The sequence below is a fragment of the Orbicella faveolata genome, unplaced genomic scaffold (genome assembly GCF_042242905.1).
Source record: "Orbicella faveolata isolate gen_17 unplaced genomic scaffold, um_ofav_v1 contig_3, whole genome shotgun sequence".
In the NCBI taxonomy this organism is placed as follows: Eukaryota; Metazoa; Cnidaria; class Anthozoa; order Scleractinia; family Merulinidae; genus Orbicella; species Orbicella faveolata.
The window spans coordinates 8,965,001-8,980,000 of NW_028301558.1; the positions used below are offsets into that span (position 1 = coordinate 8,965,001).

Here is a 15,000-nt window from a genome sequence, read left to right on the forward strand (position 1 = left end):
GGCTATTGACAATAACAGATCGGTTATATTACTATTGCTCGATTTATCGGCTGCGTTTGATACTGTCGATCATTCGATTTTGTTATCTAGACTACAGAATCGCTTTGGTATTAGGAACACTGCTCTTAATTGGTTTCATTCGTATCTTCACTCACGCGAACAGTTTGTTTCTGTCAATGGAATTGAATCGTCAAAGAAGAATTTACCCTACGGGGTACCACAGGGTTCTGTACTGGGACCCTTGTTGTATTCCCTTTATACAAGTCCGCTGGGTGACATAGCCAGAAAGCATAGCATACCGTTCCATCTCTATGCAGATGACACACAGTTGTACTTGTCGTTTACGTCCAATTGCCCTAATCATCTATCAAGCTCAAAGATGGCAGTAGAATTATGTGTTAAGGACATTGGGGACTGGATGCTGCGCAACAAACTTAAGTTAAATCGGGATAAGACTGAACTTTTGGTTATTAGTTCTAAATATCGTCCACGACCACCCCTCGACTATATACGAGTTGGTGATGAAGTAATCAAGTCTAGTAAACAGGCCAGGAATTTAGGAGTTGCATTCGATCAATGTTTGGATTTCAAAGAACACGTTAAAATAACCTGCAAGAGCGCATTTTTCCGCATTCGTAGTATAGCTAAAATTAGGCGATACCTATCCCAGAGTACTACTGAGACCATTGTTCACGCTTACATAACATCGCGTTTGGACTATTGTAACGCCCTACTGTACGGTCTCCCAAAGTATCTGATTAATAGACTTCAGCTTGTACAGAACTCAGCAGCTCGCCTTGTTACCTTGACTAGAAGGCAGGAACACATCACACCAATACTAAGGAGCTTACATTGGTTGCCAGTTCATTTTAGGATTATTTTCAAAATATTGTTGTTAACTTACAAAGCTCTGAATGGACTGGCCCCTGATTACATTAGAGACCTACTGCGATTTAACATTTCTGGTCGGACACTAAGATCTTCAAACAACAGGTTGCTTGATGAGCCTAGAGCAAATCTTAAAACGTATGGTGAAAGGGCTTTTTCCGTGGCGGCACCAAGGCTCTGGAATAAACTACCCCTCCAGATCAGACTTTCATCATCAGAGGCAGTTTTTAAGGCTAATCTTAAGACTTATCTTTTTAAGCGTGCATTTGATTTGTAGTTTTTACTTTTTATTTGTAGCCTAATTGTATTATATAGCGTATTTAACTCTTAGGATTTTAACTTTTAGGATTTAGGATTTTAGGTTTTTAAGGAATTAGGATTTTAATTTTAAAGTATTGTAAAGCGCCATGGACAATTAGTGGAAAATGGCGCTATATAAATGTATATTTATTTATTTATTTATATGGTTCAAGCTCACCAGCTCTACAAACTTGAGAGGTTGATGTCCTCAGAATACCGCTAAAGCCACACAAAGGCTGCCTAGTTTTAGGCTCAGCGCACAACAAGAACGTAAATTGCCACTAACTCGCCGCTTGCGAGCATAAACTCTCACGAAACAGCAACAATTTCACACCGTGTGCAAGTTCAGTTTGGCTTTGGCACAATATATGATATTACCTGAGAACTATCCAACAAATGAGCGGAGTTCAAAAGTTAAGTTTACAGTGTGCGCTCTAAGTTTTGTATCTTTTTCACTGTCGACAAGACTCGCGGCGAGTTGCCGGCATTTTATGGTTTTGCTAAGGTGTACCGCTGAGATACTGTATCGCGCCCCAAAAATCGTATTTCCGCGGTGCTTACGAAATATGCGTCGTCATTACGCGACATTTGCCCTATCCAAACATGTGCCACAGATTTAAATAGTAATTTATGCTCACTGCATGCCCCATTACCACATCGTGGTAAACTGAACAGCAACATAGCCAACGTGTCTTTAATCCAAACTCTCCTCCCATCGCTCAGCAATCCCTTCATTCCTAAACACACAACATTATAAAATGGACAACCCTAATTGAAATATGAGAGTTGATGGGAGAGCTAATGAGGACGATAACAAACTGAAATTTAAGTCATTCAAATATTACAAGTGGCCTGGAGGTTTTCAGGGTAGGAGGCTGGGATCCTGACCAAGTCGACAGCACTAGGAACATTGTCCCACTCTGCCACCCTATGTACTGCGCGTGTACAACATCCTGTTGAGAACAACCCGACAATCTCAAAGTATCAGACAAGCCCATCCGAAAACTGTGGGGACGGTTTCCGGCACTATCGCGAGGCTTAGCCTCTAAGAGGTACCCACGAAGCTGGTGATTTACCGCCGAGCCGACAAAGGGCCCGGAACCAACATCCTTATTGCAGTCAGACGCCCTAAAGAAAAACCTGGAGCTAAGCGGACGTTAAATAAATCACACACAGAAAGGTAATAGGTTGTCCAAATAACCGGACACACAAATCCGATTTGCAAAAGGGAATTTTATAACGTCGTCTGCCGAACGAGACGATATAGTCTTAGGCGGGGAAACCGACGAGAGGAACGTGGACAATTGCTGCTCCAGAGCCGACTTCTGACGCTGATAGAGCTTGCAGCCAGCAGAATTCTTACAGTTTTGGAAGCGTTCCAGAATCGCCTTCTCATCCACAGGATCTCGTCCTTGCTGTACAGCTGGTTTAACAGGCGCGGTGGCTACTCAACACGCCTGGCAAAAGTTAGAGTCCACATCATTCGGATATAAACATGAACCGCAGCGACGGGCGGGTTTGCAGGGCCGCGGAATCTAGGAAAAGACCATAATAAACGGAGAAAAGTTAAAAAAAACTCAGCAGTAAGCCCATAACTCCCACTACAAGTTGCGCGCCGTTTCTGTTTGGTTGGGTTGGTTGGGTTTTTACGCGTTCTATTGAGGGAAAACCGTTTTAATTCGGTTAGTTTGTTTCATGAACTTTTTCAACCGGCCTAAACGGCTGAAAAAGCATTTGTGCGATTATGTGGCGTGAGTGTAGCTTGCGTAAGGACTTGTCCCAGGAGTGATCGTATTCATAATTATCCCAAAAAGGTTGGAAAATTGTGCTATTGAGAGACGTCAACCCATCAACCCAAACCGATTGGAGTTGAAACGGTTGATCCCAATACAACACGACCTTAATATGATAATATAATAATAATAATAATAATAATACTAATAATAATAATAATAATAATAATAACAATAATATTGTCGCGGCTAATCGCCGTCGCAAAGTACAGCAACGACGCAGCTTAAAGTTTCTAGTCCAGAGGAATCCGGCTGCATTGTGGCTCATGAAAACGTTCAATTTTCCAATGGAAATTACGAAACAAAGAGCTCAAAGCTTGCGGATGAAAATGCGAAATGCTGAGCTGTATTCATGTGAAAGGAGCTACAGTTCTTTGCGGCTTACAACAAGATTGCCCAAACTAGCGTCAAAGTTGGAAAGACTAAACTGCTCCCACTGGTTCTACTCCGTGTACAGGGAGAATATCACAGCAAGGTTTAAACTGATCACTCGTCGGTTGAGCTGAGCGTTGTCGTAATTGCCGAGTTTCACTTCGCTGAGATGACCGGAGATCGCTTTATTAAGCGAACGAGCGTTACTAAGCTCCATGTCGGGGTCATTTGAGCATTTTTCCAAAAATAAAGCTTCTCATCATAAACGAAGACAGCTCAATTGGTGTACTCTGTCCTTGTTTTACCTCTTAAGTAAAATTTCTGCCTTCCTAGCAAATATAATGTCATTTATCGAAGCATTCGCTAGGTTGAGAATTTGTGCATTTCGCTACGTGATTAAGCTTACCGGTTTGTTGGAAAATCTTGTTATTTTGGTACACGTTACACTTCTGTTGTTAACAATGACCTCCAGGCAGCTATGTTTCCATTGCGTTTCCATTGCGTTCGTCTGAGTCACAGGGAACGTTTAATTAGAGTCACATGTTTCGAAATTCCAAATCAAAAATTTGAAATTCAGCTTGCCGTGCATCTGTTCTCTGATAAAGCACGCTGTTTCAACCAATCAGAGCGCATGTCATATGGAAACTTCATTATAAGATATATGTGTTGTATTGCATTGTATTGCATGCCATAATAGCCATTCCATATTCCCTTTTTGAGACGCGCCAGGAGGGAATCATGGTAGTTGTATTGATCATCTTCGATTGCATATTTGTTTTGATGAATACAACTACCATGGTTCCCTGCAAGCGCATCTCATTAAGGGAATAGAACATGATAAGTTATTGTATTGTATTGTACATGGATAAAACAAACATGCAATGGTGTACGACGTTTGCAGACCGCAAACTACATTTAGGCCTAAATAGTGTTTTGGTGAGCCTAAAAATCACTCTGATTAGCCTAAATTTCACTATGGCTACCCTGACTATCGATTAATCAGCCTAGCTTGAATAGCGCTCAGGGTAGCCTGTTTACTGTTAGCTCTCGGTAATGGCAATAAAAATGCGATAATGAATAAAACGTCACAGTCTGCTAATGTCATAGACCCCCCTGCAAATATTTGTCGGTACAGAATATCTTGAAGAGCCATATAGGTTATTTCCAATAATCAAATTCAGAATGAAATAAGTTTTCAAACTGGTATATTCTATTTGATGACACAACTCAACACATTGCTTACCAGCATTTTCACCAAAGAGAATTCATTTCCTTGATTTTTAGTCCACAGACACAGTGGTCACTGGGCCAATCATATCAAACATTGTAGGGCCTGGACTTTCCTCCACATCATTCAGTTTGCCATACAAACAATCAGATGTATTAGTAGAATATCAGATCATTTGTGAAAACCAAAACATTATTTGATTCCGGTTTATCATGGTGTACATAAGCTTAATTTGCTGCGATGTTGGCAAGTAAAACACAGTTAAATAAAAATCGTAAGCATGAAATTTCAGCATCCTCGTTGAAGACGTGATGAGCCAGCCGATCATATTCGCAGACTCAGTCATATTTTCACTGATATAGTTAACAAACAGCTCCAGTAAGTTCAGCAATTCGACTGCAATCAGATCACTGCTCAATGTGACTAGCCATGCCTGGATAACATTTTAATGGCTTGCGTCACCAAAGCAACTCCTTTCAGCTGTCCTGTATCGCCGAGGAGACGCGGGTAGCAACACCTGAACGAAATAACAACGATTAAACAAGGCATTTGTTGGTATGTATGCTTACATTCTCGAGGGCTGTGGAGTTAACTTTCGAAGCATGAAAGTAAACGACAGATCGACTGAGAATTGGAAAATACCTTAAGGTTACCTCGAAAATTGGAAACCAACTGGCGACGGAAAGGTGCGCAAATTATTCGAAACAGAGAGAAAAAAAAAAAAAAAAAAGGCGGTAACAACACAACATGCAACGATACGCCCAGCAAGTTGTAGCAATATACATACATGTTCATACATACATTTCCGTCGTTTATTAAAGTGTCTCGTCGTTCAAGCGCCATTACGGTACTAAGATACAATATCATTAACATTTATTTCAAAAATTAAAACGAAAAAACTTAAAGATTCATCCCTCCCACATCCCTATAACACAGCTGACATATCCTTTCAAAAACTGAAACTAAAAATCTTTAAGACTCATAACTTACAATATGTTTTAAAAGACTACCTAAAATACAGAATTATTTATATTATGAATATATTTTCCTATACAATGAGAACTAAGTTGAACATAATTTACAATCTCTCCCACATCCCTCTAACACAGCTGACACATCCTTTTCAAAAATTAAAACTTAAAAACATTTAGATTCATAACTAACAGCATTATTTTAAAACTAACTAAAATACAGAATTAGTATTTACATTATGAATATACTTCTTATACAGTGAGAACTAAGTTGAACAAAATTTGAAAATCTCTCCCACATCCCTCTTACGCAGCTGACATATCCTTTCAAAAACTGAAGATTCAAAACTTACAGCATTTTTTTCTTAAAAAAAAGCTACCTAAAGTACAGAATTATCTAATTATAAATATATTCCTTATACAGTGAGAGCTACGTTAAACACAATTTACAATCTCTCCCGTATCCCTCGAACAGAGCTGACATAACCTTTTTGCGTACTGATGGCTTTAAAAGCTGACAAAGATTTGATGGTCGTTGCCTTTTTAGTTAGTTTCGCCCATAGCGATGGCGATGGCTGTAAGTGTATGACCGCCTTTACTCAAACGCTCAAAACAACAAGTTAAACGAACTCTGCTTCCCATGTACACGAACGACGTGAACCTAGGACGCCATTGCGCCCGTGTTTTTGGTGTTCGGCCTTCCCGATTTAATACGATGACATTACCAAATATAAATAGAACTCGTGACGATTCATTTCTTCGGCAAATCCCGTGGGACCGCCGAAGTTTTACACTCGGAATGATTTAACACGGAACCGTTTTTCAACAGAGATGTTGATGTGCGTTAAACACAAAAATAGAAGTTTCAATTTGTCATTGAAAGAGCATTAAACTGTTTCAACGAGGTTTCCAGTTGTTTCTCTCCATATTAAGTAGTGCTTGACATTAGACTTTAGTATAACTCCCGGTCGGATTGAATTCTCAGAAACGTTTAACAACAACAACCTTCTCAGTTTCTTAGGGCCTGTTTACAAGGAGAGAGGGTTACCCTAGAAGGCGGGTTACCCTAGCAAGCGGGTTTCCCTAGCACTCACACATTTCCTCTTTTTTTCTTCATCGTGTTTACAAGGCAGCTAGGGTTACCCAAGTGGGCGGGTTACCCTATCTGCGTGCTAGGGTTACCCTTACAGGCGGGTTATTTTTTTCCCTTGTAAACACTCCAGGCCGGGTTTACCTGCCTACCCGGGTTAACTTTCTAATTGTTTCCAGACCCTTTGAGTGTAGCCGCGCATTAAGTTGTCCCGGGTTGTAAGGTTACCCTACCTGTAAAATTTTCCTTGTAAACCCGGGCTATCTTTTGCCCTCCAGCTAGGGTTAACCCGCTTGCTAGGGTAACCGCCCCTCCTTGTAAAACAGACCCTTATTATTCCTTTGTATTTACAGCCGCTTTCACGCGCTCATGAGTTTCTTTGAAAAATTCCAGGTTTCAAAGTCGAATATCGGTCAAAGTAATTTCCTTTCTCTGGCGTTCTTGGAAATTGATTTATCCTGTAATATTTCTAAATCATCCTCCAAACATCGGAGAAAAGAGAAAACGTTGCCAATCAGTATGGACGATCCCAATCCACTGAACACCAATCAACAATTATTTTACTAGGGTGCGTTGGATATCAGATAGTCAACGAGGCGCGTAGTGCCTAATTGGCTATAATCATCTCATATCGTATCCAACAAGCGCGAGTGGAATAACTGTTTCATTAAAAACGCCCCCAAAATATAGGAAACTAAACTAAAATAACAACGCCCCAAAAAATTATGAGTATGCTTATTATATTTGTAGAGCATGGTATAATGGGTCATGTACCAAGATGGCTAAGTCAATGAAAACTCTTAAATTGCATTATCCAATGATCCAGTATTCAATAATTAACAATTAGATTATGAGCTCGAGATTTCTAAGAGGTGATAGTGTTTTGTTTTAGTAGAATTCTTACTTAAAATTTGAAAAAGAAAACAAACAAAAACCCTCTTAATACAAATTCAATTGCTTATTTTTTATAAGCCCGCTTGTTGCGTTTGAAGAACGCAAAAATAATTTTGACCTGTGGCTTTCTAGAGTTGGTTGCCCTGTGCACGGTTATATGCAGAAAGATCCACATTCCTGTAAGGACACCAAAATGGCCACCTAGGTTGATTTTTGCAAGAGCATGTCACGGCCAGTAAACTGGTACCGTTTAATGTTAAGACATGTGATAAGACATAAGGTGGACATGTGAGCATGTGAGCAGGCCATGTGAGCTTGTCTTTCCGTTGGATCTTTCTTTGACTTCTTTCCATTCAGTCGCCGTAAGCTTAGCTATTATGTGCTCTCAGCGTTAGATTTTGGCGAATTTAAACGCTTCGACGGTAGCATTTATCGAAATCTGAGGTAAGTGTCCTTGTCTATTAACACGACTTGGCTTTGGGATGTTAACCGTGAGAACGGCTACATTTTGACTGCATTTGTTGATTACTTCCAGTCGCGACATATAGCTCAGTCTTTATCCGGTCGAAATTTTATTGTTTGGAATCAGTGGAAGTACTCTGAAGGCAAGATCCAATAGTCTACTTTATTCATCAGGGGAAATACTCCAGTTAGTCGCACGGACTTTGTTTACGATAAAAGAGCGCGCCATTTCAAATGCTAGCTTAAATTTGTGCTTCCGGCTTAGCATAATGTACGCAATTAAATATTCTATGAAACTTATGAGTCTACAGAAACTGGCGGCGTCACGCAACGTATCAACAAATCGTGACCTCTTCACTTGCATGGACTTTTTGACACTATGCATATCTCACCGCTAAAACCTCGGTTGCTGCTGAAAAATGTTGATTTTAGCAATAGACAAAGGTTGAAAGTCAGCTAGTGAAATCGTTCATTTAAGGTATTTATATTAAAGTGAGGGCGTCGAACTCACTTTCATAATCTCTGATTACTATTAGTTTACAGAAATATTTTCACGGACGAGTACTATCCATCCGGGTTTTGTCCTCGGACGGGTACTGTGGGCTGATAGTGTCTCTCCGCGGATGAACACTATCGCGTCACGTGATCAATTTAAACCAATAAGAATCGGAGAAAATTTAGTGGTGTTCTATAATAGCTGATAGAATGTACGAGTACCTCAGCCAATCAGATTGCAGCATTTGCATTGGTATACTAGTAAAATTCTACTAATGGCCAATAGTTTACCATAGCTTAGCCAATCAGATTGAAGTATTCGCATTATTTACGACGTATTCTAGTAGAAGTCTACCAAAACTCGATAGAAACACGAAAAATGTTGCTCATGAAGATAACGTAAGGTTCTTGTGATTTAAAAACAGTCGAATTAAACATTCTCCAGTAGCTCGATGCTGCACAAGAGTGTTTGGAACAAAATTACACTTATCATAAAGAGTCTCAAAAACTGGCATAACAAACCCTGTGTGGTCCACTGCTTTTATACCGCATTTATCTGCAAGCATTCCAACATACACATCGTCCAGTCTATACGGCTTAATCACATCAAATAAAGGAACCAGACTCTCGACAACATCATATGACATAACAAAGCCAGCACCACTACAGAAATCTGGATAGTGTGTACCATTGTACTCTTCATGACTGACACGCCATTTTCCACGTCGTAGTACAACCGGATTGTGATGAAGTTTACCCATATAAAGGCCTTTCTTAGGTGTTGTTTTTAACTGTAAGACATCTATTAAACGTTTAGGGTTGACGAACACATCGTCGTCTGCTTTGAGAAGGTAAGAAAACCCACAATATCTGGCTGCCCATTCGAAGGCCATCTGTATCTTCAAACTTTGGTTCCAGTAATGTTCATAATAATCCGCACGAATCATGTCGCCATAGATGCTATCTTCTTTTTTGAGTAAATCTGAATGTGTTTGATTCCTTGTCTGGCCAAGGAGAAAGTATGTCTTCCACTGAGGAACAATGTTGTTATCGGCACCCCATGTTTGACGAATCAAATATCTTCTCTCAAAATTTGCTGGTGCAGACGAAACCAGGATAAGCAGAGGGTAGTGCCGTGCACACACAGTCTTGGTTATCAAAGTAGTTTTGTGCTGGGGCGTTGTTTTCCACGGTTTAAAATCAGGATGAATGACAGGCTGCGCGGAGGAGGGTTTGGACTTCAAAAGGCCTGAAGTCCATTCTAGAGTAGGCACCACCTTCGATAGAGAGGGAACGCCACTGCCTGAAGAGGGCTTGTCGTCAAAACGCCTGAAAGTCGAGCCCAGGTTAAGAGCTTTAATAAGTCGCGAGCGTGTTTCATGATGATAGAAAGAATCCTTCATGTGAAAGCCACTTAAATACGTTATTAAAGCAACTGCCGTTACTGTAACAAGAGAGAGCTGGATTATCTTGAACTTTATCGAGCCTTGTTGTCTCCTTCGGAGTAAACACGACCAATTCCAAGGAAACAACAGACGTTGTTTTCGCCGATGAAGCATGTTCCCAGTGGGTGAATTGAAATGACTTCACTCCAAGTGCGAGCTTCTTCTACAAAGGAACAAAATTGTGCTGGTTTGATTAAAGATTTAAAACGTCGTAAAAATTTCGAATTTTTTTTAGATTCATATTGTATTTGATTCAAGAGGATAAAGAAAGAAATGTAAAAGAAATATACCCTCCATTAACGCCTATGGCGCCAAAGGCTCGAGCCGCTAGGGAGGTTTGAGGGCACGCCCGAGAGAATTAGACTCCGGGAAATGTCAAAAAGTATTGGAGGGGGTAGGGGGTAGCATTTGAAAATGTGGTGGATAGAAAACACATGACCCACCTTTCCCATTTGGCACCAAACTGAGTGACCCCCCATAATGAACGGTTGAAAATTACATGACCCACCCCTAATAAAACATGACACTTTTGTTTCAATAATCCAACAAAATGACATTTTGCATATGAACTAGCTTGTGGTGTTATTGACGTTTTAGATTTATTTCTTAACAATAGTGCAACCGTTTCTAAAAATAATATTATTTCCCATTACTCTTGCAACTTTAAGTCATGTCCGCAATGTATAAACTGTTGTTTTTAGGTCCTCGTAGCTTGATTAAAAATATAACGCAAACAGCAGTGATAAACATTTACTTCAATGCATTTAAATACCGAACTTGATGTTTCGTATGCTAGTCAACATACATTTTCAAAAGTGGCTGTTACGAATTTTCGAAAGCTATTTATATCATAAATATTAGAGGTCTGGAACCTAGATTGAAAATATGATGTGCAGCAGTATGTAAACCTGTCTAGACGTCATGAAAAGTAACAGATAGTACGTAAAACAACAACTGCTCACTATTATGACTCTGACATTTAGTGAAGGCTTAAGCTCTTGAATGAAATAAATGCAATAAAAGTCAGTTTTGATAAAATGCTAAAACGCTAAGATGTCAAAATGATCCCATTTAATGTCGTGACCACTGGTTTTTACATGATTAGCAACGGCTGATGAATGGCGTTTTTTTAGCGAGGGCCTTGAATTGTTGATTTTAACTGTCATGGAGTCTTCGTTTTGTTTTTTCAACGTAAAATTCGTTACAGTCCCAACAAACGGCTTTATGTCGACTAGCACATGAAACGTCAAGTACTGTTTTTTTTGTAAAAAAACTGCGTTGGAAGACAATGCTTATCACAGGTGTTTGTGTTGTATTTCTTTTTTTCCAGTGTTGTTCCTGTGGAACAGTGATTCATTTAGAAAAAAGCTGTAGTGAGTCCTGGGACTCACACAGCCAGCAAATTCAAGAGTGTGAGTCCCAGACCCATGAACACGAGTCCCGTACCCTTGCGGATAAATAGCATGTAGACATAAGTTGGCTAAAATTCATCAAAATTCATTGAAGTTGCCTTTACCACATGGTACAATACAGCAGTGAAGTAAAAGAAGAAAAAAAAATTACATGCACGTATACTTGCATGTGATTTTTTTTTTGGTAAGTTACGTTTTATATAAAGACACAAAGAGGACTAAGAGTTATTTGTTATTACGTACAAAATGTGAATGCATGTGTGGCCAACTGTTCCAGTGGTTCAAGACGTTGATTATTTGTTACAAAATAGGATGACCCACCCCCCATGAGTAGCTGAAAACTGAATGACCCACTCCTTACCGAAGGCTTAAAAACTGATGACCCACCCCTCCATAACACTTTTTGATCTTTTCCTTAGTAGTTTATATTGTTTACATTTTACATGTCAATCTTCGGGATAATTGTTAGTATGTTAATTAGAAGAGTCTACAGACTATCAAGCCAACCGAATTGTTCATTCGGCTTTTCAGGCTTTTCAGTATAAAGTGCTTAACAACAAACTCTACACAAATAAAAAATTATTCAAAATTGGTTACAGAACAGACGATGTTTGTACTTTTTGTGAGGCCGAACCAGAAACTTTGAACCACATCCTTTACCAATGCCCTTACTCAAGGTGATTTTGGAACGATTTTGAATCTTATTGGTGCCTTTTATCAAATCAACAGGTTCGTCTTTTATTGTAGAATGTTCTATTTGGTATAATGTCTTAGCAATGCCCTTCAACAAAATTACTAAATTACTTTATTGGTGTTGGAAAGCTGTTTTTGTGGGACTGCAGAAGAAACCAAATACATCCTAAAATTAAAGGTTATCAAAACAAAATAGAAAAAAATACGAAACTGAACGTAAAATAAACAAGGATTATTTTGAAAAAAAAATATGGATATTTAGCCCTGGCCAGAAATCAAATCAATATGTTGACAGATAAAATACGTAATATAGTAATCAAAGAAATAATTTAGATTGTTCGCTCTCTGTAATTACGAAGTCATTCATTCATTTCTTTTTTTGTGTCCTTTGTTCTTGTTGTTGTTTTTTTCTTGTGTAGTTTCCTTTTTTGTCACTTGTAGTATAACGTAAGCTACTGATGTAAACTTAATAGCCATTTATTAATTTTTAGCAGGAGCCATAATCGGGGACGGAGACCGTAAGTCTTGGGATCCGCGCGCACCTTTGAATCGAAATCGTTATTCGAGTTGATTACAGACAGCGTCATCGTAACCTTGCTGATTATTTTCAGCTAAGCTTTTAATATGTTCTCAAACATTTATCAACCTTAAACATATTTAAAAACTAGAGATATTATATGAGTTCGATGTACGTTATTACACGAAAGTGCGGAAGTCCAATTTGTCATGTTTAATTTTACTGACTGTAACAAAACACGCACCGGCGGGCGCTGTTATTCATCGACAACAGAAAATTTTTTGGATTGTTACACAAACAAAATTGAGCAGCATCTGCAGACATAGTTGTCACTTATTGGGCCTTGATAAAACATCAAGCGTTGCTTACGATTTAGGCCAAACTCAAACTTACAATTATTATTTTTTTTTTACTTTTCGGTCAAGATAGACAATGGTGAAATCCTTGCAAGCGTGTGGCAAGAAGAGGGAAACTTTGAAGTCCTGAAACGCTGCCATATCCAAATATATCCAACTATTTTTGTTGCTGTGTTACGAAAAAGCTGTTAATCTTCATTATATGTGAAACTTAAAGTGGAGTAATGTGGAACTCTTGTAAAAGAAGAAGCGGAACACAACTTGGTCAGTGATAAAAAGCGGGACATTACTAAATTCGACATTGTATTATTCCACTCAAACTGGAGCAGTTTACGACGAAAATACTGAAGTAAAATTTCAACAATCACGAACGTATTGAGTTGTGGGCCAAAAGCATCAAACATTTCGGAAATTTCGGACGCCATTTCCCCGCACTATACATCCGGAAAAATCCTCGCAGCATGTACGCGCGTGTGCTGCACATGATGGCGCAATTTGTTCTAAAAATAGAAAAATTGTCCCATATCACAGGGACAGCCCCAATACTCCGATATCACGTTCCGCCATCTTGGATCGCGTGCTGTACCAAAACGAGGCTGGACGGGCATGCTTTCGTTTGAAGCGTTGCGTGACAAGGGTTTTGAGTAAGATATCACGCAAATATGGCTAACGATCATTGCTGTGTAAATTGCTGTACCAACGACAAACGAAACGAAAGTGGAAAGAATTTGTCTTTTTTCAACTTTCCGTCAAACAAGACACAGAGATCTCAGTGGATTGCCGCGATAAAGCGAGATGAAGGGCCGCTTTTTAAGGTGAGTGCGACGAGCCATGGCCAGCGAGTTGTCAAACGCACAAGTTCTACTTGTGGCCGATGTTAAGAGTTTCTAGATTTAAGACTTAGTTAGCCCGCTTCCTATTCATGGAATAATTAGTCAATACATATCCAGATAAAATGCAGTCAATTATCTAACCTAGATTACTCGACTGAAGTGCTTCTGGCCAGAGCTGTCAAACGCACGTGGTTCATTCACGTGGAACCGGTTTGTTTGTTTTCATTGACTCGAAAATGGTTATCGATATTCTATGAGATTCTCTCTTGTTATCAGCATTTTAATTTGGAGTTTTAAACTTTTTTACTAGGTCAAGAAGGGCTCTACTCTGGTGTGTTCTGCTCACTTCAAGCCAAGCGACATGTATAAAACTATAACAGGGCTTACACGTCTGAAAGCAGGAGCTGTGCCATCACAGTTTGCATGGACCAAGAGCAGTAAAGAACGCCCACAAAATAAACTACAAAATTTAAGTGTGAACGAACAGCAAGCACAGGAGGAGCGACGACAATCTTTCGTTGATTCATTGCGGTAGGATGTCGAATTAGAAGAAGTGACTGAATCAGCAGTGGTGGAAGCCAGTGCTGGTGATGAGCCAATAGAAGAAACAGCTACAGATGAACTGGAAAGCGAAAACATTCAGCCCGCCGAGCGGAGTGCAGAGGAACAAATTAAAATCTTGAAAGCCAAAATCAACGACTTAGAGCAGGAGGTGGAAGATCTCAAAGAATCAAAGTTTTGCGCTGAAAATATTTCCAAGAATTCAGAATTGCTGACATTTTACACAGGCTTTGTATCAAAAGAACGATTCGATAGCTTTTATAGCTGGGTTGAACCATATGCCAAAACTATGATAAAATGGTCCCAGATTCAGCGTGAACGAGGAAAAGAAAACTACAAGCGAAGGCGTAGCAGTGGTAATTTTGCATTGTCACTCTATGGCCAATTGTTTTTGTTTATGATAAGGCTAAGATTAGGATTGCTAGAGACAGACTTGGGAGTAAGATTCAATATTAGCACAAGTACTGTTAGCAGAGTTATTTTAACTTGGGCGAATTTCCTGTATACAACGCTTGGCCAATTTCCAATCTGGCCCACAACTGCTCAGGTAAAAAAATAGTATGCCTGACTGCTTCAAAACCATTTACCCTAAAACCAGAGTCATCCTAGACTGTACTGAAATCAAGGTCCAAAGGCCTAGCTCTAAGGTTCTGAACTCAGAATTTTACTCTACATACAAGTCTCATACCA

At 39.4% G+C, this 15,000-nt stretch overlaps 1 protein-coding gene and 1 pseudogene across 1 annotated transcript in view; one reads left to right on the top strand and one right to left on the bottom strand.

The window, feature by feature from the left end:
* Positions 1 to 5,375: 5,375 nt before the first annotated feature.
* LOC149106276 (beta-1,3-galactosyltransferase 5-like) overlaps positions 5,376 to 15,000 on the bottom strand; it is a 42,930-nt gene continuing 33,305 nt past the window's right edge. Inside the window, exon 3 of the mRNA XM_089297490.1 lies at positions 5,376 to 10,101. Coding sequence (XP_089153616.1) covers positions 8,880 to 10,052 — 1,173 coding nt within the window. The 5' untranslated portion in view covers positions 10,053 to 10,101 and the 3' untranslated portion in view covers positions 5,376 to 8,879. The remainder of the gene's footprint in view (positions 10,102 to 15,000) is intronic.
* Positions 13,541 to 14,919, top strand: LOC149106277 (uncharacterized; annotated as a pseudogene).